General features: G+C 38.2%; 1 protein-coding gene and 1 long non-coding RNA gene across 6 annotated transcripts in view; one reads left to right on the forward strand and one right to left on the reverse strand.

The window, feature by feature from the left end:
- Positions 1 to 4,125: 4,125 nt before the first annotated feature.
- On the forward strand, positions 4,126 to 7,246 carry LOC109452334 (uncharacterized). The gene is made up of 3 exons (XR_002138124.2): positions 4,126 to 4,460; positions 6,114 to 6,187; positions 6,294 to 7,246. It is a non-coding gene; the product is annotated as an uncharacterized LOC109452334 (long non-coding RNA).
- Positions 7,247 to 7,361: 115 nt separating this feature from the next.
- The window catches only part of YES1 (YES proto-oncogene 1, Src family tyrosine kinase), a 73,377-nt gene continuing 60,825 nt past the window's right edge, over positions 7,362 to 19,913 (reverse strand). For all 5 annotated transcript variants that reach the window (XM_074340257.1, XM_019741267.2, XM_019741265.2 and 2 more), the window contains 4 exons: positions 15,430 to 15,506; positions 14,559 to 14,712; positions 11,359 to 11,490; positions 7,362 to 10,344 (listed from right to left, as the gene is read on the reverse strand). In XM_074340257.1, coding sequence (XP_074196358.1) covers positions 10,136 to 10,344; positions 11,359 to 11,490; positions 14,559 to 14,712; positions 15,430 to 15,506 — 572 coding nt within the window. In that variant the 3' untranslated portion in view covers positions 7,362 to 10,135. The remainder of the gene's footprint in view (positions 10,345 to 11,358; positions 11,491 to 14,558; positions 14,713 to 15,429; positions 15,507 to 19,913) is intronic.

Genomic DNA, 19,913 nt, shown 5'->3' on the forward strand with positions numbered 1-19,913 from the left:
TTCTAAGAGCTTTACATGATTTAATTTAATCCTCATGACAATATTATAAAGTGCTATCATCCCTATCTTACAGATGAGGAAACTGAGTTTAAAGAGGCAGAATTTAAATCCCCGTGTTCAGCGTGAGGGAGGAGGTGCACATGATGGACAGGAGGTGTCAAGGCCCAGGGGAGGGCATTTGGTGTGATGCATTGCTGAGTACCAGCTGCACCTCAGGGACTGCAGGTTGCTGAGGGGCACAGACATGTCTGTCCTTGAGAAAGTTCCAGTTTAGAAGCCACGGTTACAGAAACTCTTAATACTATGAGGAGAACATGGTAAGTCTCTGGGAGAAATGCAAGTGATGAAAGCCAGGCAGAGAGCACTATTAGCTGAATGCACTCAAAGCTGGGGGAGCTTTATGATGAAAGTAGAGTCTGAGCTGGTCGGTTGAGGATGGGGAGCTCTGCAGCAGCGGGGAAGGGGCATGGGGGATCTGGGAGGAAAGAATTTCTCAGGTCAGGTGAAGGCAGTGAAGGGACAGAAAAGGGAAAGAATGGAGTGTATTTAAGGGTTGGTGGCCATCCTGGTTTGGCCTAACCATTGGGTTTCTGAGGGGGAAGTTGGGACGTAAGACTCAGAGGGAGAGTCCAGGAATTAAAGACCCATGGACTTTTCTGGGCTATGTGGAGAAGAAGCAATGGAAAAAGAAAAGCTTTCACTGACACCTTCTGTGAGGGTCAAAAAAGGAGATGAGTGGAGAGTGACTTGAAGCTTTTGAGTCCTTGTGACTGACAGAATGATTCCAGAAGGATCAGGATGGAGAGTGGGACAGAGAATGGAAGATGATGAGTTCAGATTTTGATGGATGGTGTGAAGGTGAAAAACCCAATGGGAAGTGCCCAGATGGCTGCTGGACTTGAGGTGAGAGGTGAAGGACTTAAGGTGAAGATCCAGAAATGGGATCTGGGCATCTTTGGCATAAAAGTGACACTGAAACCATGAACATGGAGGAGGTCTTAATGGGAAAGGCTTGAGGTCCGAGCCTTGGGGAGGGCAGAGGGAGTCAGTACAGGAAGAAAGCGCAGCCAGAAAGGCAGGTGGCCAGCGGGCAGAGAGATGGCAGAAAGAGGGGCAGCAGAGAGGGTGAATGAAGGACACTGGAAGCAGAAATAACAAGGGGATTCCAAGAGAAGGAAGAAGACAGAAGGCAACTTCAGATTAAGGAGGAAGTAGATGTACAGGACAGAGGCAACAGATATAGATCAGTAATTTAGTGTTTGGTGGGGAAAGGGGAGAAACAAAAGGGAGTAGAGAGGTGTTAAGGTCAAGTAAAGATTACTCCACAAGTGGGAAGCCCTGTCCAAATAGGATGGAGAAGGAACCATTGGAAAAGGAAAGACTGAAGATGAAAATGCTAGAGATGGAGGGGATAAGAATGGGGGCCGGAAGGTCAAGAAGGATAGAAATGGGGACACAGGAGAATACTTTAGTTTGGGAGGACACGACTTACAGAATAAAAGAGAGGGTTGGTGTGGAAACGGATATATGGAGATGGGGCACTTGTCTTCAGTCTTCTCGGGGATGCAGCAGGCAATGTCTTCTAGCTGCAGGAGGTGCAGGAGTGGGGACAGGAGGAGGGAGAGAATGGTCTGGAACAGCTACTGCTCAGCAGACAATGAGGAAAGGAGAGGATAAGAAATCATAAGAGTAACTCTTTGCTTGGATAGATTTGGGGGACAGTTTCAGGGCTCCTTCATAAACATATCCTACTTGTGATCAGGAAGGCTCACTCTGCTGCTAAGTGCTGAATATATCTGAACTGCCAGGTCCAGCATGTCGTGATGGCTTGGGAAGCAATCATGAGAGTTATGGCTGTGCCACCAAAAACTGCAAAGTAGCACATTCTATTATGAAGACACTTGAGAATCAGCACACAACACACACCATATCTCTGGGAGATAAATACTGAAGTATTTACAAGCTTGTAATACAGGTGTCAGAGGTCATAAACCATTGAGCCCAGAGACAAATTCCATTCTTTGTTCTACAGTAATCCAGGCTATTTTAACACTTCACAGATTAAAAATGGAGGAAAGTCTAGGTCAGAGCCCCTCTGCTTCAGTTTCCTCATACATAAATAGTGATTATAGCCAACACTTATTGATGGCCTTCTCTGTGTCAGGCTCTTCACAGGCATCTCATCTACATGTATAAAGTGGATAGCATTATACCCATTTTACAGATGAGAAAACCTAGGGTTGGAGAGATTGGAGTGGTTTCTCCACAGCTGCAGCCTCTCAGAGGGGCAAAGGCAGTTGTACTAGATCAGGTGCTTGGATTTTACAAACCAGGACAATTTCAAACATTTATTTGGAAATCCACAAAGGATTGCCAGCTGGGTTTTTTTTTTTATGTCATTTGCCATGATATTATATAAGAAAAAACACATAAGGATTTTAAAAAGCAGGAAGAACTAATCTCAGAATAAAGGACATTCTTTTAAATGTAATAACTTTGTTTAGTTAGCATTTTTTAACAAGAGGCCTATTTTTATAAAATATTTCAGGTACACAAAGAGCATAGGTAAGGTAATGAACATCAGTGTGGCCTCTACCCACTTAAGAATCACATTACAATGTGAATTAGAGCCCTCGGGGACCCATTCTCCTCCCTCCACATAGGTGACAAGTCACCATTATTCTAACATAGATGTTTCTCACTTCCCAGCACCTGCTCATACACTCATGGCATACCCATACAATTCTGTTTTTCTCATGTGGCCACCTTGTGGGTGGACTGAGCAGGGCAGTGAGGATCCAGTGGGTGACAGGTCTCAAGGAGACCCTGCACAGAACTCATGTACTTGGGAACCATTGAACTAGATGGTGGAGGTGGTGGGGTGTTCCTCTAACATTCTCTGTAAGCAAAATGCCTTTCAGTATATAGGTAGGAGTCCAAGTCCGAGCCTTTACTTTACTGCATCTCCAAAGACTGATAATTGCATAACTCTTCACAGTGACAAGTCTTCTCTAACTACATTTTCAGGTAATTTCATGAGAGCCTCCTCTCACATGACCCAGAGGTACTACGAGCCTGTTTGTCTGGTTTCCCTGCCAGACTATGACTCCTTCATTTCATAGGTGGGCCCAAGAGATCCAGAGAAGTTAGGTAGGGTCTTCTCAAGGTCACACAGCAAGTTGTGGCATAGGCGAGATCACCTCCCAAAACGCCGCCCAGCGGGGGCTTCCTGGTCTCCATCATCCAGAACTACATCAACTTCTCAATACAGTAAGCCAGTGTTGTGTTCCAGGGTTTAGTTGGTGGGGTCCCAACAAAACCATTTTGCTGTTGTTACGGATTATACATCCTACCATTTCCAGCAAAGTGCGGATCATAAATGTAAAAAACAGGAAATATTAAATGCCAGCAAAAACAAAACAAAGACAGAAAAAAGAAAAGAAAAAAGAGGGGCGGCCAGATGGCTCAGTTGGTTAGAGTGCGAGCTCTCCACATCAAGACTGTCAGTTCAATTTCCGCGTGGGATGGTGGGCTGTGCCCCCTACAACTAAAGATTGAAAATGGTGACTGGACTTGGAGCTGAGCTGCGCCCTCCACAACTAGATTGAAAGACAAGGACTTCCAGTTGATGAGCCCTGGAGAAACACACTGTTCCCCAATATTCCCCAATAAAATGTATTTAAAAAAAGAAAGAAAGGCAGAAAGAAAGAAAAGAAAAAGCCCCAGGAGGGTGGAAAGTTTCTGGATACTTTTAGTCCCCTTCCCAGCCTCCTCCACAAAACTCTCGCAAAGTTGGGAAGCACCCCGGGACATGCCAGGCTCCTCACGGCTAAGCGGGTTTTGGCACCCACGAGGCCGGAGGGCACCCGGACGTCAGCGCTTTCCAGGGCGTCCGACCTGTGGCCCCCACCCCGAGCGACGTGGAGAAGCGCACGTCGCCGACCAAGAGCCAGGAGATCCTGCCACACCATGTCGCAGCGCTTCCTGGAGCCGCCCTAGCTGCCAACTCGGGTCAGGACCCTGCGCTCCAAACAGGAGAGACGGGAGGGGGCCGAGCCCGGCACAGCGGGCTCTGATTGGCCGCGCGGTCCGGGGGCGTGGCCGCATACGAGAATATGGCGGGACCCCAGCTGCAGGTCCAGCTCCCAGCTCCCCGGGAGCCACCAGCATTCCTGCCTCATTTCCGCCCGGCACTGGCCGGCGTTTCCCCGCGCGAACCGCTCAGGGTCGCGGCGGACCCCCGGTACAAGGAGGCCTTGTCAGCGCCCCCGCAGGACCCTGCTCTGCCCGGGACTGGAAACTCACCAAGTGACCTTCCAGGGAGCTGCGTCCAGGAGGAAGAAGCCGGTTTCTGACCAGAGTGCGATCTCCTAGAAGCAGATTCGGGCCACAGGCTCCGCTGCTGAGCCCGCAGATCGAGGCCGGCGCAGCCAGGATAGCCGTGGGCTTGAACATGCTAGGTGTGTTTAAGTGACTTAAGCCTCAGTTTGCCACCTGATAAATTAAGAGGCAAGTCACCACTTAATACACCCCTGCTAATGCAAAGTGCTTTAAATACATTAACTCTTATTTGACCAACCCTGAAAGTCATTTTCATTTTATTAGTGAAAAAAATGGGGATTCAAAGAGATCAAGTGACTTAAATGACTTGCCCGAGGCCACACAGCCAAGTGGCAGTGTCTTCCTGTAAATCCTGGGCTCTATCTTCCGGATTGCAAGGATTTATTTTCGGAGCTATAGGCTCCCTCTGAGAACATGGTGAAAGCTATGGACACTCTCCCCCCCCCCCCGCCCCCAACCCCCAAAGTTTGCACAGGCGTTTAGTTTTTAATACCGTTTTGGAGGGTTCACTGAGCACCTTTCAGTTCCTACCTCTGGGAAATGGTTTGAAGATTAAATGTTTGGGAAGCAATGCTACATACTATCCTATTAACGTGTTCCTGTGGGTATGGCAGGGATATTTTCAGGGACACCCAAGTCACCTCTGCTGCTCCAGGATGCATATAACCCTGTTGAATGAATTATTTTGGCTTAAGGCTGACATGGTCAACTCAAATGGCTACAGAGGCTAAGCAAGCACCAGGAAGCAAAGGACTGAGACAATAGGCAGCTGTGACTGGGTAAGGGCCGTTGCTCTTTGAAAGGGGTAGCCAGTTAGCTACATGATTGTGGTCCTGTGGAAATTAGAGCCCTCGGTTGCTGCATCTTCTCATTTTCCAAGAGAAGTCTGAAATGCAAATGTTAATTTTTATTTTACTTCCCTAAATGCCATTGACACAAAGCTGTGTAAAGCAGGTTTGAAAGGTTTGTGGTCACAGGAGAGCTGAGCAAGCATTTTACAGTATTAAGTATGTTTCTTAAAGATCTGTGGGTCATTCTTGCTACTAAGGAATTTTTACATTGTCTAACTTAGCTCCCATTGTTTTACTAATTTTCTGCATACTTCCTGTTTCTTCCATTTTCTCTTTTTCTTCGCTGAACACTCCCACCCCCTCATTCCTATTCATTTTTTATCCAATTCATGAATTGAATGATTCAGTTTTTGAATTGGGATGTTAACGAGCAATCATTCTGTTTAATGGAGTTTTACCACATATGGTTTACCAATTTTTGAAAAATATAAATTTAATTGAAAAACTCTTAAAAGATTCCAGTTTTGAAATTGGGAGTATTAAATATGCTTAAAATTTGCTCTTCTCTCCAATTAATAAGATCTTATGGTAATTTTACATTTAATACAATATTGTATGTTGCTATTATAAACTTTCACTATTTTGTATCAACTGTCACTTTGATGTAATGATGTAAATTTCCTATTTTCTACTGATACAACTATTGGTAGTATGACAAATATCAGGGTCCCAACTAGAAACAGGTGGCACATTCAAATTACGATACATCAAGGATACTTTAAAAGGGACCAGCAAGACAGGGGAACCACAAAAATACAGTAACCAGTTAGAAGTACCCCTAGGCAGAAGAGATAAGGGATGGGAGCTGTTATCAGTCCCAAGAAAGAGAGAGGCCATATTGAAAGGAATCTGATTGAAGGACAGCCAGCCCAACCTCACAAGAACGGAACCAGCGGATGGATACTTTGATCTCTTTTTCAGGTTTCCTCTGATCTTCTGTTAAAAGAGTTTCTCATTGGCTTAACCCAACATGAAACCAGAGAGGGCACTCACAGGTAAGTGCAGGTCAGCCTTCCAGCAGTATGGATGTGGAGTGGCAACTGGATGATGCCCAGCACTTGCTGCTTATTTAATCAGAAGTATTCCTTTCTCTATTGGCAGTTTGAATGTTAATCAGGACTCTGGTTGTTGGTGACAGAAACTCAACTTGATGTCAAACAAAAAAAGGAGAAACTGGAGAAGGGTAGGGGAAGTGTTGGTTTTAAGGAAATAAATGCTATTGAAGCCCACTGTTTTCATCTCTGCACGTTGGTTTCTTTTGTAACAAAGTGGAGACCTGCTCTCCAGCAGCTGGGATGGCATCTTTACAGCAGTATCAGTAGACAAGAGATGAGATTCATCTTCCAACGCTATAGACAAAAGTCTTGGAGAAGAACTTTATGAAGAGATGTAAATGAAGATTTGCATAAATGGGGTGGGAAGACATTTGAAAGATGTTAATTCTTACCAAATTAATTTATAAGCATAATGTAATCCTAACCAAAATCTCACTTGAATTTTTTGGGAATATGAAAAATAAAGTCTAAACTTCATGAAGAATTTGCAGGAATAACAAGATTTAAAAATATATGTATCAAAGATAATTTGCTTAATTATTAAAATGCATTATCAAGTGATTAGTAATTGACTGTTATGTTGACGGAAGAATGGACAAACAGATGTGTGTAGATATATGCATAAATAAAGAACCCAAACCAGTGAACGGGAATGAATTAACCAATAAATGGTGCTGGGAAAATTAACTATATGGGAACAAAAATCAGGCTAGACCCATAAATCACATTTTATACCCAAAAAACTTCCAAATGAATTAAAGAGAAATGTGAAAAATGAAAAGTATAAAATATAACAGATGAGACAAATATTTAATCTTGGGATGCAAAGGACTTTTTCAACATTAAAAAGGAGATTTGACAATATACAAATGTACAAACTTAAATGTCAAAAATTACATGCAAAATTAAGAGCAACTAGCAAACTAGGAAAATATTGAGGAACTATTACTATACTGTATAAAAATATTTAATAAATGTTTACTAAATTATGTGTTTGATTAAATGTTACTCTGCAATCACTAGGGAACAACAAAGCTAATAATTTTAGATAATATAGTAAAAGATAATTAATATTAATATCTTATTGAAAATAACAAATGCTTTTGATTGGCCATTCATAATTTAGTATAACTTTATTTTCATTATACTTATAGAAGTTAGAACACACAGAAATAAGGCTCATGTATTTTTCATTTTTATAAAATTAAATCCCTCATGATCAAAAGTTATTCTATTTTATATTCTTCAACACAGATTCTCTATGAATAGCTTAACTCAAATCACTTATGTTTCTCTGTACAATCATTATCTGTAGTTGCTAGTATAATTTAAAAAAACAAAACAAAAAAACTTGTAAAAATAATGTCACTCACCTGACAAGGAAAATTAACCACATAGAATGAGTTCAATGTTTTGGACTTGAGCAGAATTAAATCAATTCTTTATTAAGAGTTATAAGTGAACACTTTTTTTTCCCCCAATAAAAGAACAAATTCAGAACATACTTTACTTTAAATACCAATTCAAAAAAATGGATGCGAAAGTATGAATAGTAGCTAAAAAGATAAATGGGTACATTCAATGAGAATTTTTATTTCATTTATCCACAAAACAATATAATACTTTATAAAAATATTAAGTTTTAGGCTACCATTACTTATTTGAAAAGTGTGCTAGAAGATCATTTTTGCCAACTTTTTTTTGGGTAAGGTCCACATTAAGATATTGAAGATGAAAAGCTGTTGGAAAAGAATCTTCAAATGTACAAAGTTGTTTATTTTTCTTGGAAATTTAAAAATAACCATTTGAACTGAATACACATTGAGTTAGTGTTACTCCCTTACTATACAACTGATATTATAAGGAACAGCTCCATTCAGTTAAAACCTAATAAATACCATCAACTTTTCCTGGCTTATGTTTTTGGAACAAAATTAGTACATAAACATATAATTTTATTATCCTTTTTTAAATGCTAGAAAAATTGTTATCATAGTTCACATGAAGCCCTTTAAAAATCTGATGTCACAGGTTGCAGACGTTAAGGGTAAATGATGATGGCAGTCTTCGTAGGAAGATCCTCTTTGAAGAGGGATTCAATACTAAGCAGGTTATGTAAACATAAGAAACCACAATAATTTTTAGTACCAGAACTGTTGCCAACTTACATGAAGTTTATCTGTCACATTTTAAAATGGTTTGAGTTCCAACATAGATAAAATGGCACAGAATTTTAAACTTAATGATTAAATCAGGTAAGTGATGGTAGGTAAAAATTATATTCCTAAAATATGGGGACCTGATGTATTGCTTTAGTTAAAGTGTGACTATAAAAGAGTATTTTAAAACATAAATACCAGACTTACTTTGTCAGATTCAGTTCCTTTGCTAAATCCTTAAGCCAGTAATGCTATTCAAATTCACATTTTAGAATTTCTGAGTCATAAAAATCAGTCTTATTTTGTATATGTTTCACTTCTGTACTTTAAAAGGGAAAAAACTGTCCCCTCTTTTCACCCCGTTATCATTCTGAATAAGTTTTACACTCCATATCAACTAAATTCTATAAGGGAAAAAAATTGTCACCATTAAGTATATTTAAAAAATAAATGTAGATTCAACACAGATTTGAAAACGGGGATTTAAAAAATGTTTTGCATAAAAGCTGTATCACTGGAATTAGCGGAAAACCTTAACTTATTTTAAGGCTATAACATTCATTTAGTGTTTATTGTAAGATTTGTCTTATAGTCATACCTTATAACTCTTAAAATTTCACAAAATAGGTTAAGTGAGGAACTTCTGACTGCCAGCAAAGCCACTTTGTCACTCCGTAACACCAACATTAAACAACATTCCATCCCTCTATCTGTAAAACTTTCACATTTTCTTTTCTCATATTTCTTTTAAATACATTTTCCTCTCTGTTAGGGTATCTGCAATAAGAGCAAAAGTGCATTCAAGTCCCTGATCTAGTGATATTTTACATTTGTGGCAACTATCACCATAAGTTCGTACTTAGCAATATCCACACCACCAGTCTATTTTTTAAAAAAGGACTACTTAAACACTGGGACTTTACCCCCTTGGATTGGATAGTACAAATTCAATTACATACTGCCTTTAAATAAAAAATCAATGCAACCTTATAAAAGATTAAATCACTTTCTAGTTACCTTCATTATTCGAAACTGAGCTTTTCAGAAATGACTAAAATGAAAAGTTTCTTCTATTTTCCAGTTCCATGAGTTTGAGTGTTAACATAGTGCATTATACTTTCAAATCCCACTGTCATTAACATTTAATCAAGTTTTAGATGTTGTTTGTATTCCTTTCTGCTGCTAAAACCTTGCTGATTTCCATGCAAGGGAGGCATATATTAAGATTGCATATTAAATGTTCAACATATAAAAAAAACTTTTGAGAATAATGAATTGAAGAAAATTTTAGAAATGGAATGGAATTGTTTGGTCCCATGAAGTTCCTTGATTTTAGATTTTATTATGGTATTGTTTTGATCTCCCCAATTTTTTCTATAATGGTAAATAATTTTGTTAACAATTTTGAGTTTGGGGAACAAAAGAAAGGAAGTGATTTATAAACAGTAGCCTTGTTACTCTTCATTGTCATGCTATATCGAACTATCATCAATATCTTAGCTATATTTTTCTTTGGACCCTGAAATAAGTTGAAAATTCATCATTGGTACTTTACAGTTTAACACTTAGGAAAAAAAAAGTGGTTTTGTGCAACCAGATCTGGAATTCCAGTTTACCATTAAAAACATGCAGAGTGAAGATTTTCTTCTTTCGATTCTTGTACGTAAGTGAAGTCTACGTAAGTTTTTACATTTTGGCAGGTTTGTGCATATAAAATAGGTGACTTGGATTATAAATTTTCCCCTGGCTGGTACTGTGGCTCTGTAGCAGTGAAGTAGTCTTCCAAGAAGGACTGGATATATTCAAATGTTGGTCTTTCATCAGGGTCCTTCTTCCAACAAAGATTCATTAATTCATGTAGGGATTCTGGACAGCCCTGAGGGCAAGGCATCCTATATCCTCGTTCCACCTGTTCCAGCACTTCACGGTTTACCATACCTAACACACAAGATTCAAACATTAAACAATAACGATGCCAAACACCACTAGCATACAATGAACTTACTGTGGTAAATTTCACAACATATATGTAAATCAAACCATCATGCTATACACCTTACTTATACAGTGATGTATGTATGTCAATCATTTCTCAAAACTGGAAAAGAACAGAACAAATCCCCTAGCCATGAACTGATTCAAAGTACAGTAAGTTTACTTAGTAAAAGGTTATTTTAATGAAGAAATAAAGTAAATTTTCTATGTCAAAGTGTATCAAGAAGAGCTTAGAAAATGCTAGCCTGTTTCAACATGTCTAACTTTTTCATTCCACCTAAACCCTTTCTTTTAACACTAATGCCTTCAAAAGCCAACTCCATTTGATTAATGAAAATTTAGGACGCTACTTTGAGGTACTGATACTTTCTGATAGTAGCAGTTATTAATGACCAAACTTAGGCTACTGAGGAACAGTGACAAGATAGTGTCTAAAGTGACTTTAAAACAGAATTCAGAAGAAAGAGTTCTAGTCCTGGTTTTGCCAAATATACCTACTATGTAACATTCTATCAAATCACTCTCCTGAAACAGTTTCCTTATCTAATATCACCTGTTTGATTTTCTTCAAGTTATTACACAGTTCCTTTCTGGTATTTCTTTGTAATCCCCCTACCCCCATCTGAAGGTCACCCTGTGTTAGTTGTTAGTTATCACAGGGTGGGGTTTATTATCTGAGAGAATAGCAGAGGTAAATGGCCCTTTTGGAAAGTGCCCTAAGGGAAAAAGCTGAGATGAATGTGGGGCACACCTCATGTGCTTGCCCTAACTCAAGGATTGTGACTCTCAAAGGCTGCTGTCCACCCAATGCCAAAATAAAAAAAGAAAGGAAGGGCAGAAAAGACAGACAGAAACAAGAAATGAAGGCCTTTCTCTCCCCCCCTTGCATTTCTGCTCCTAACAAACTCAAGTTAGTCACTGATGGGATAACCAAGAGCTAATGAAATGCAAGCTTACCTGGATATGGCACTCTGCCCTTTGTTACCAGCTCTGTCAGTAGAATTCCAAATGACCATACATCGGATTTTATTGTAAATCGACCATATAATGCAGCCTCAGGAGCTGTCCATTTGATTGGAAATTTTGCACCTAAAACATTATTGACAATCTTGCTTAAGTAAATTGTTTTTAAAAATCTGTGTAAATATGGCATAAGGAGGGCTAATTTTTTTTGGTCAATATCTTTATTGTATGTGTCATCAGTGTTACATTTTTCAAAAGTATAAGATATACGGAAAAATATTTTATTATTTAAAATTTGTATTAAAATAAATCACATTTATTCCTGATAAGATATTCAGTGACATAAAAAAAAGTATTGTTGGTGGGGACAGAACCATTAACCATTAAAAGAGAAAAACAGAAATAGAAACTCTAATAACAAGCAACCAAAAACATGGATTATAGAACCTTTAGCTTTTAAGTAAGTCTATCACCTAGTAGCTATAACTAAACTTTGGGTGAAGAGGGCATATTCTGTTAGGTTCTAATGTCCACTGTTTTTTAACCATAATCTCTTTTTTTTCATATCTCTGGAAAATTTTATTGTACTATTTTTAAAAGCCTATATTATTTACTCAAATATTTAGTATATGCTTTTTATGTACAAGACATTATGCTCATTGTTATGGCAGAAGACAGCCTTTGTGAAGCTTATATACTTAAAGTGGCGATTACAGGTGTCTCACATACTTCAAGTTATTTCTATGTGTATGTATACAGTGCTGTAAAATAGTTCCTTAGATATTCTAACAGAAAATCAATTTTCACTAGTACAATCACAAAAGGTTTCATTAGAAAAGGGGCTAAGTTAAGCTAAGCCTTAAAAAATGGTTAGACTTTTTAAAGGTAAAGATTATAGTAGAAGAATAGAAAGATATTCTAGCTGGAGGGAACTGCACAAAGGTACGGAGGTTGAAAAGAAAGCACTGCTGAAGGCAGGGTCTCTCAACCTGGCACTACTGGCATTTGGGGCATGATTATTCTTTGTTTGGTGGGGGATTAGTTTCCACATCGTAGGATGTTCAGCAGTACATCTGGTCTCTACCCACCAGATGCCAGGAGCAGCCTCCCACTTGTAACCACCAAAAAGTCTCAAGACACTGATATTAATATTACCAAATGTCCCTTAGGAGACAAAATCCCCCCGATTGGAACCTGGTGTTTAAGACAACAGTTCCTAATGGTTTGTGTACCAATGTAGTCACTGTCTGATAAAAAAAAAAATCACAGTCTGATTAAAAAAAGAGAGAGAAAAAGGATTACATATCAATTCAGAAAGTTGAAATCATTAATTTATATGTATGTCCTTTATTCTGAGATTACGTCCTTCCTACTTATGTAGTGCTAAAATGCTTTTATGAAACGGTAATAGGAGATGGTAACAGATAGATGAAAAACATTTGTTTTTTGCTGTGTTTACTAAATAAACCTTCACTAACCTTTATACTGGGTTTACTAGTCTGTTTACAATTCGTTCTCAGGCGTTAGTCAGTGAGCTCCTGGATCACAGAAACCATGCCCTCTTACAGCTGTGCCCTGCGCTTAGCACATGGAGGGACTCAAATATCTGTTACAGGAAAAGTGGAACTAGAGAGTAGGAGATGGTGGTAAAGGATAAGCCATAATTTTTGTAGGTGTGGAGGATCACTGAAGGTTTCATGCAGGATGAACCACCTATGTAGTGGTGTGTATTGGACCTTACTCCATCTCTGCCTGTCAGCTACACTCTCTTCAAGGTCCTGCTCTCAAGCCATCACCTGTGTGAAGTCTTTCCTGCTCTCTCTGCTTTCCCACAGTGCTTCCCACTTTTGACATTAATTAAACTTAATAACTATAGTTATTAATGACATTAGTAACTATAGCTTGCTTTATAGTTATTTTGTCAGGACGTTTTTTTCTGGCAGGCTCCGCTAAGAGCTCCATCCCCCTCTTATAGGAGCTGTCTCCGGCAGGCCCCCTGCTAAGAGCGTAAACCCCCCTTATCAGAGCTGTCTCTGGCGGGCTCTATAGTTAGAAGCCTCCCCGTCAAAACAATGTTGAACGATCACAGCTGTTAGGGACGGACTTCCCGGCACCCTGGCGAGATTTAACCAATCCCTAGCGTCACAATAGCAATAGCGCGAATCCCCCCAAACCCGGAAGCCTAATCCTATAAAACAAAGCGCCCGACTCCGGTAAGTGCTCAGTTTTTTGGGAACAATCCCGCTGAGCCCGTCGGCATAATAAAGCTATGTTCTCCCTGATCTCTGCATGCTGCTTGAGTCTCTCGGTCCTTGTCATTTCTCCACAACAATTTACATATAGGTCTACTTTTCCCGTTAAAATGTAAGCTCTGATATTTACTGAGCATCTACTATGTTAGGTAATGTCAGGTGCTACACGTCTATTACTTCATTAAAGTTTCACAAGAATCTTGAAAAGTAAAAATTACCATGTAGTCTTTGTAAGTGAGGAGACCGAGGCTCAGTCAAAGAGCTTTGATAACTTGGTTGAAATTTCTGGACTAATAAGAGATGGAACTGGGATTAAAAAACCCATACTCTTTCCATATGCATATATTATGTGTGTTCATTAAGTGTGTACTAAATGTGTTTAGAGACAGATGCCAAAATAGAAGAATGAGCCTATGTTAATTTCTACAAGGCCCCTTCCCTCTTTGCAGAGTCAATCTTCCAAATGTTTTTATTTATCACAATTTTATATATAATAAAGAATTACTATAAATCTGGCATAGAAATGGTTTTCAAAACCTTTATAAAATTGTATGCTATTTCTTAATATAGCTTCGAAATACCTTTTCTGCTCCTTAGTGTAGTAAAATCTCAATGGTTCTGAAGTTCATTACAAAAGGAATTTAAAACTGTTTATTTGTTGGCATGCCACAAGAAGTGTAAAGAGAAGTGTAAAGGGAGTATAAAGGGAGCTCTATTTAAATGCAAAGAACATCCTGTCAAGTTCTTCCTCGAGGAAATAATTATCAGAAAGTGATAGTATCATGTATTGCATATAAGTTTATGAATAAAATCAGTATTTCTTTCTCTTCTGAGGATCTAGAGCTATTCTTATTCTGTAAAACGGTGTAGATTCAAAAGAATGATAAATAAGAAAACCTGTTGAACCTTAGGTTAGAAGCATTTATTAAAAACTAGTTTTACCTTGTCTTGCTGTATATTCGTTGTCTTCAATTAACCTTGCTAAACCAAAGTCTGCTATTTTGCACACAAGATTTTCTCCTACAAGAATATTAGCAGCTCGAAGATCTCGGTGAATATAGTTCATTCTTTCAATATATGCCATACCATCAGCAATCTTGGAAAGAAAAAAAAAAAAGTATGACATAAAGGGAAAAGGGAGAAGATGAGGAGAGGCAGGGAGAATGAGAGGGAGGGGGGCAGAGAGGAAGGAAAGAGAAGGAAAGGAGGGAAAGAGGAGAGGAGGAGGAAGAGAAGGAGAAACAACAGTGATGTATGTGGCCTACAAAGCCCAAAACATTTATCTGGACTTTACAAAAATAGTTTGCCGACCCCTACTATGGAGTGTTTATGAGCCTTGAATTCAGGAATGTGGATTAGAGTTGGCATATGCTAAAGTCTTACATGTACATTTTCTTAAGATAAAGTTTCTCTAAATTTCAGCCTATACTTTAGATTTCCAATAGTACTATTTTCTTTGGAATAGCAATCATTCATTGTCTTAAAATTTATCTTTTGAAACATAAATACGCATACATACAGATTTTATATTTGTGGATACATATGTTTCTGAAAATCTGTATGATCAAGACAGAATTGTAACAGGAGTTACATGCCTGGTTCTAATACTAACGTTATATGAATTTTAGATACCTCTTGGTCTTGGAAACTATTCTATCTCTAATATAAGGAGATCAGACTGAATTACCTCTAATATCCTCTCCAGCTCGACAAATCCATGATTTCATTATATAAACAACAGTATTCTACTAAAATTATTTTACATTTTTAATGTAAACTTTCAATTCAAATAGATACACGGATACACAAATACCTGAGCAGCCATATCGACCAGTTGTGGGAGCTTCAAATACTTTCCATCTCCCTCCTTCAGGAAATCTAATAAGCTCCCTAGAAGAGACAGCAAGACATTCATGGAAAATAAGCAAATCTTAAATTAGGATTGAAAACATTCCCCCACCTCTAAACAAATCACCACATCACAACACAACACACTTCAGCTTTTCATTCTTTAATATTTTTTTGCAGCTTTGGCATTTCTAAATAACTATCTTTAAGATTCTAGAAGAGGTCCTTAATCTGAAATTTTATAAATTTCTCCCAATAACGTCTGAAAAAAGGGAAAGTGCAATAACCTCATCAGATTATAGGCATTCCACGCTCTGATCAACATCAACAGTCCCAATTTTGATTCAAAAAGTAGTATTCGATACTTATATATTTTTAAGTCAATCTGAATCAAGAGCTCAGACAACTGGGAGTATTTTGGGTACTTAAAACGAAATCTAAGTGGCTGAGTTGACATGGAAGTGTTAATCCAACTAATGTTTCTCAATTTTAGCAGAAGATATAGAATAGCAAAGTACCATGAGAGGAAGGCTAGAAAAGTCTAGCTGCTAAACCTCTATTACTGGTTAAAAATTTACCATATACCTGAATTTAATAAGGAGAAAATATCAAACAAACCCAAATTAAGACACGTTTTATAAAATGGTACTGTTTTCTTCAAAAATAACAATGCTATGAAAGACCAGAAAGGCTGAGGGGCTGCTCCAAATTAAAGAAGACCAAATAGAAATTACAACTAAAAGAAACCCATGACCATGGATTGGATACTAGATCAGTGAAAAACTGCTATAATTAAGGACATCATTGGGATGACTGTTGAAATATGAATATGGACTGGTAGTAGATAACAGAATTATATCCATGTTACATTTCCTGAATTTGATCATTACATTGCGGTTATCTAAGACAGTGTTTCTGTCTTTAGGAGACAAACACTGAAGTTATTCAGAGGTAAAGGGAACATAATGTTCGCAATGTACTCTTAAATGGTTCAGGAGAAAACCGTTATATTTTATATACTGATAGATATATCTAGTTAACAATTGGCAAATCTGGCTGAAATACATATGGAAATTATTTGTATTATTTTTGCAACTTTTCTGTAAATTTCAAAGTTCAAAAAAGAAGTATAATAAAACAAGACAAAGAAAGCTCCTTCTATGTTGACAGGATTATGAAACAGGAAAAATCATGACTTAGTTTCACTTATACAATTTCAAAGTCAGAGAACATCTATATTTCTTCTGGTCTGTCTACTGTAGGGATAGCACATTATTGTTTGTCCATTTATCTGCCCATTCAAATATTTATTCAGGGTCATGGCAGACACTGTAAAAGGCATAGAAGATACAAAGATAAGTAAGTCATGGCCTCTGCCCTTGGAAAGATCTTGGTCTAGTATGCAAGTATAGACCTAGAAACAATAAAATATATGCAAACAAATATTGTACAGTGGGTGTAATAAAAGTAATTGTAGAAACGACAGTGGAGACATAATGGATATAGTTAATTCTATGGACAAGTCAGATAAGGCTTCAAAGAGGGAATGCATTTTAAAGGCAGAATGAGGGCAAACAGGGAATTACAGGAAGAAGAAGTAACAAGCACAAAGGCTGTAATCCATGAAATAGCACAGTAAGTTCGGGGAACTGAAAACAGTCCCTGTTATGTAAGAACACAGGGCCCAAAGATGGAAACTAATGAGAATGAAGCTGCAGAAGGAAAGAGTCGGAACACAGAAGGTAATGCATAAATGGGCTTTATCCTTTTTATATGAAGTTTTATGCTGAGAAGTAATACGATAGGATTTAGGTTAAAAAAGCAGTATCTCCAATGGTAACATGAAGAATGAAACTGGGCCAAACTGCATAAAAGGAGTAAGTTTAAATTCCGTGCAGTAGTCTAGGAAAGAGAGACTATTATGTTAAAATCTAGCAATGATAGTTGGAACAGCGAGAAGGGGAAATTTTCCAGAGAGATTTAATAAATGGGATTGACAGCGTCAATGGACTATTACATAAGGGGGTGGGGAAGTGAAGATTACTGGGCCTCATCCCAAGTTTGCACTTCTAACAAGTTTCCATGTAATGCTAATGCTGTTGTCAGCCAATGCACTACAAACTCTTGCACATGTGCAAAACGAGGCAAGTACTGAGGTATGATCAAATAATACGGTGAATGTTTAAATTAAAAAAAAATTATTACAGTGAAAGACACATTGCCATTAATCCCCCCTCAAAATACTCTCCCTCGCTTCAAACACACTTATCCCATTGTTCTGGCTACTTTCTGAAGCAATTCTGGAAGTCCTCTTTCGTGAGAGTCTTTAGTTGTGCTGTGATAGCTACCTTGATGTCCTGAATCATTTTGACTTTGGGGAAGAGATAGAAGTCGCTCGGTGCCAGATCCGGTGAATAAGATGAATGAGGACATACAGTAATGTTTTTACTTGACAGAAATTGCCATACTAGAAGTGACGTGTAACATGGAGAGCTGTCATGATGGAGGATGGTTTATGGCACACTTTAAAACACACCTTCTCTCAACCGGAGCTCACATCCGACTGCACTGAACAAGTTGAAACTTGTCACACAACATTACTAAGGTTCGACTCACCACTTCCCGTACTGAAGAGCCCTGCCTTTCCATTGGATCGCACTCGGAAGCAGCATTCACCGTATTTTTTTATCCCAATGGAAATGCTCAGTGTGACACATTGCTTCTGGTACGGAAATTTCTGTCAAATAAAACATTACAGTGTGTCCTCATCCACCTCATTCACTGAATACGGCACCGTGCAACTTCTGCTCTTTCCCAAAGTCAAAATGATTCAGGACATAGAGGCAGCCATGACAGCGCAACTAAAGACACTCACAAAAGAGGACTTCCAGAACTGCTTCAGAAAGTGGCAAGACCAATGGGATAAGTGTGTTTGAAGCGAGGGAGAGTATTTTGAGGGGGATTAATGGCAATGTGTCTTTTACTGTAATAAATTTTATTTAAACATTCATATGTTTTATCACACCTCATACATGACAATGCAGAATATATAGAAAGCAGAAGATACAGTTCTTTGATCAATACACTAAGTAGAACAGCATTCACTGTAACAACAGATAAGTGCTAAAATAGTGCAAAAGCTGCAAAGCATAGAAATTCAGGATTAATTACAATTTGTATCATTTTCACAATTCCTCTTCTCTGATTTTTAACCAATCACAACAAATCCCATCCCACTTCAAATGTTTCAAATTTATCATAGAATGTTTTAGATCTTATTAAGTGATCTTTAATCTTTTTTTGGTTCATGTGTTATTTTGAGAATCTGATTAAAGCTATGAACTCTCTTTCCAGAAAACATACGTTAAGTATGCAAAAGCTGATACATTAACTTCAGAGGAAGATCATGGACCCTCTGAAGCTCATTCATGACCCTGGCAGAGAGTAGATAGTCAATAAATAACAGTGAAATCGATTCAAAGCAATCCTTAAGTTTGTCTCACGTACCTCTCTAGTCTCATTTCCAACTAGTTTCTTCTACTACTTCTGTACTTCCCACTAGCCATGGCTTTGTTACCCATTTCCTCAATCCTCCTAGCTTTGCAGAAATACCTTTACCCACCCTTCCCTTTACCCACCCTCATCCTTTATAACCTTGAAGGGCAGTTCAAGACTTATCTTTTCTAATTTTTCTCTATTCCAGTCTGTGTGATCTCTTCCTCAATTCCTATTACACTTACTGTCAAACACCTGGAAATTCATTATGCTTTGGCCTGTAATTTTGTTTGTTTACAGTGAACTGTTGTTTACTTTTATACTGAAAATTAACTCTTCAGAAGTTTTGGTCTTTTCTCTCCAAATTTAATGTAAGTTACTTGAGCAGCTTTATGTCTTTGATACCTTATAATGACTAGCAGTACCTTGTACATTAGAGGCATTCAATACATTTTGGCTGTTAATGATTTCTAGAGTAGTTGACTCCAGAAATCTAATAAAGACTTTAAAGCATGTCATGATAACAGCAGATTGGGATATTAATGGAAGCCCTCTAACACCTGACTTAAGTCCAATCTGAAAGAAGTATAATTGACAGACTGGTCAAGAGACAGGGAAACCAAATTCCAGGTAAGGAAATTAACATGAAAAAACTCATGGAAACAAGGAACAAGAAGACCCATTTGGCCAGAAAACTGGGTTTATGTGGAAGCACTTGAGGCAATGAGCTTGGATGGATTACATAGGGCTAACTGCTAAGTACCTAAATAGCAAAACTGGGAATTACAGAGTTTTAAAACTAGAAGGGACATTTGTGATCTTGCATTCTGTATTTCCCATCTAGAAATAATCCCAACCCAGCAACCTGACAACACAGACTTCTACCATGCTCCCTCAATTAAACAATTCTTGAAATCAATATTATGGACCATTAGCTTTACCTCCATTATATTG

The sequence above is a fragment of the Rhinolophus sinicus genome, linkage group LG09 (assembly GCF_036562045.2).
Source record: "Rhinolophus sinicus isolate RSC01 linkage group LG09, ASM3656204v1, whole genome shotgun sequence".
Lineage (NCBI taxonomy): Eukaryota > Metazoa > Chordata > Mammalia > Chiroptera > Rhinolophidae > Rhinolophus > Rhinolophus sinicus.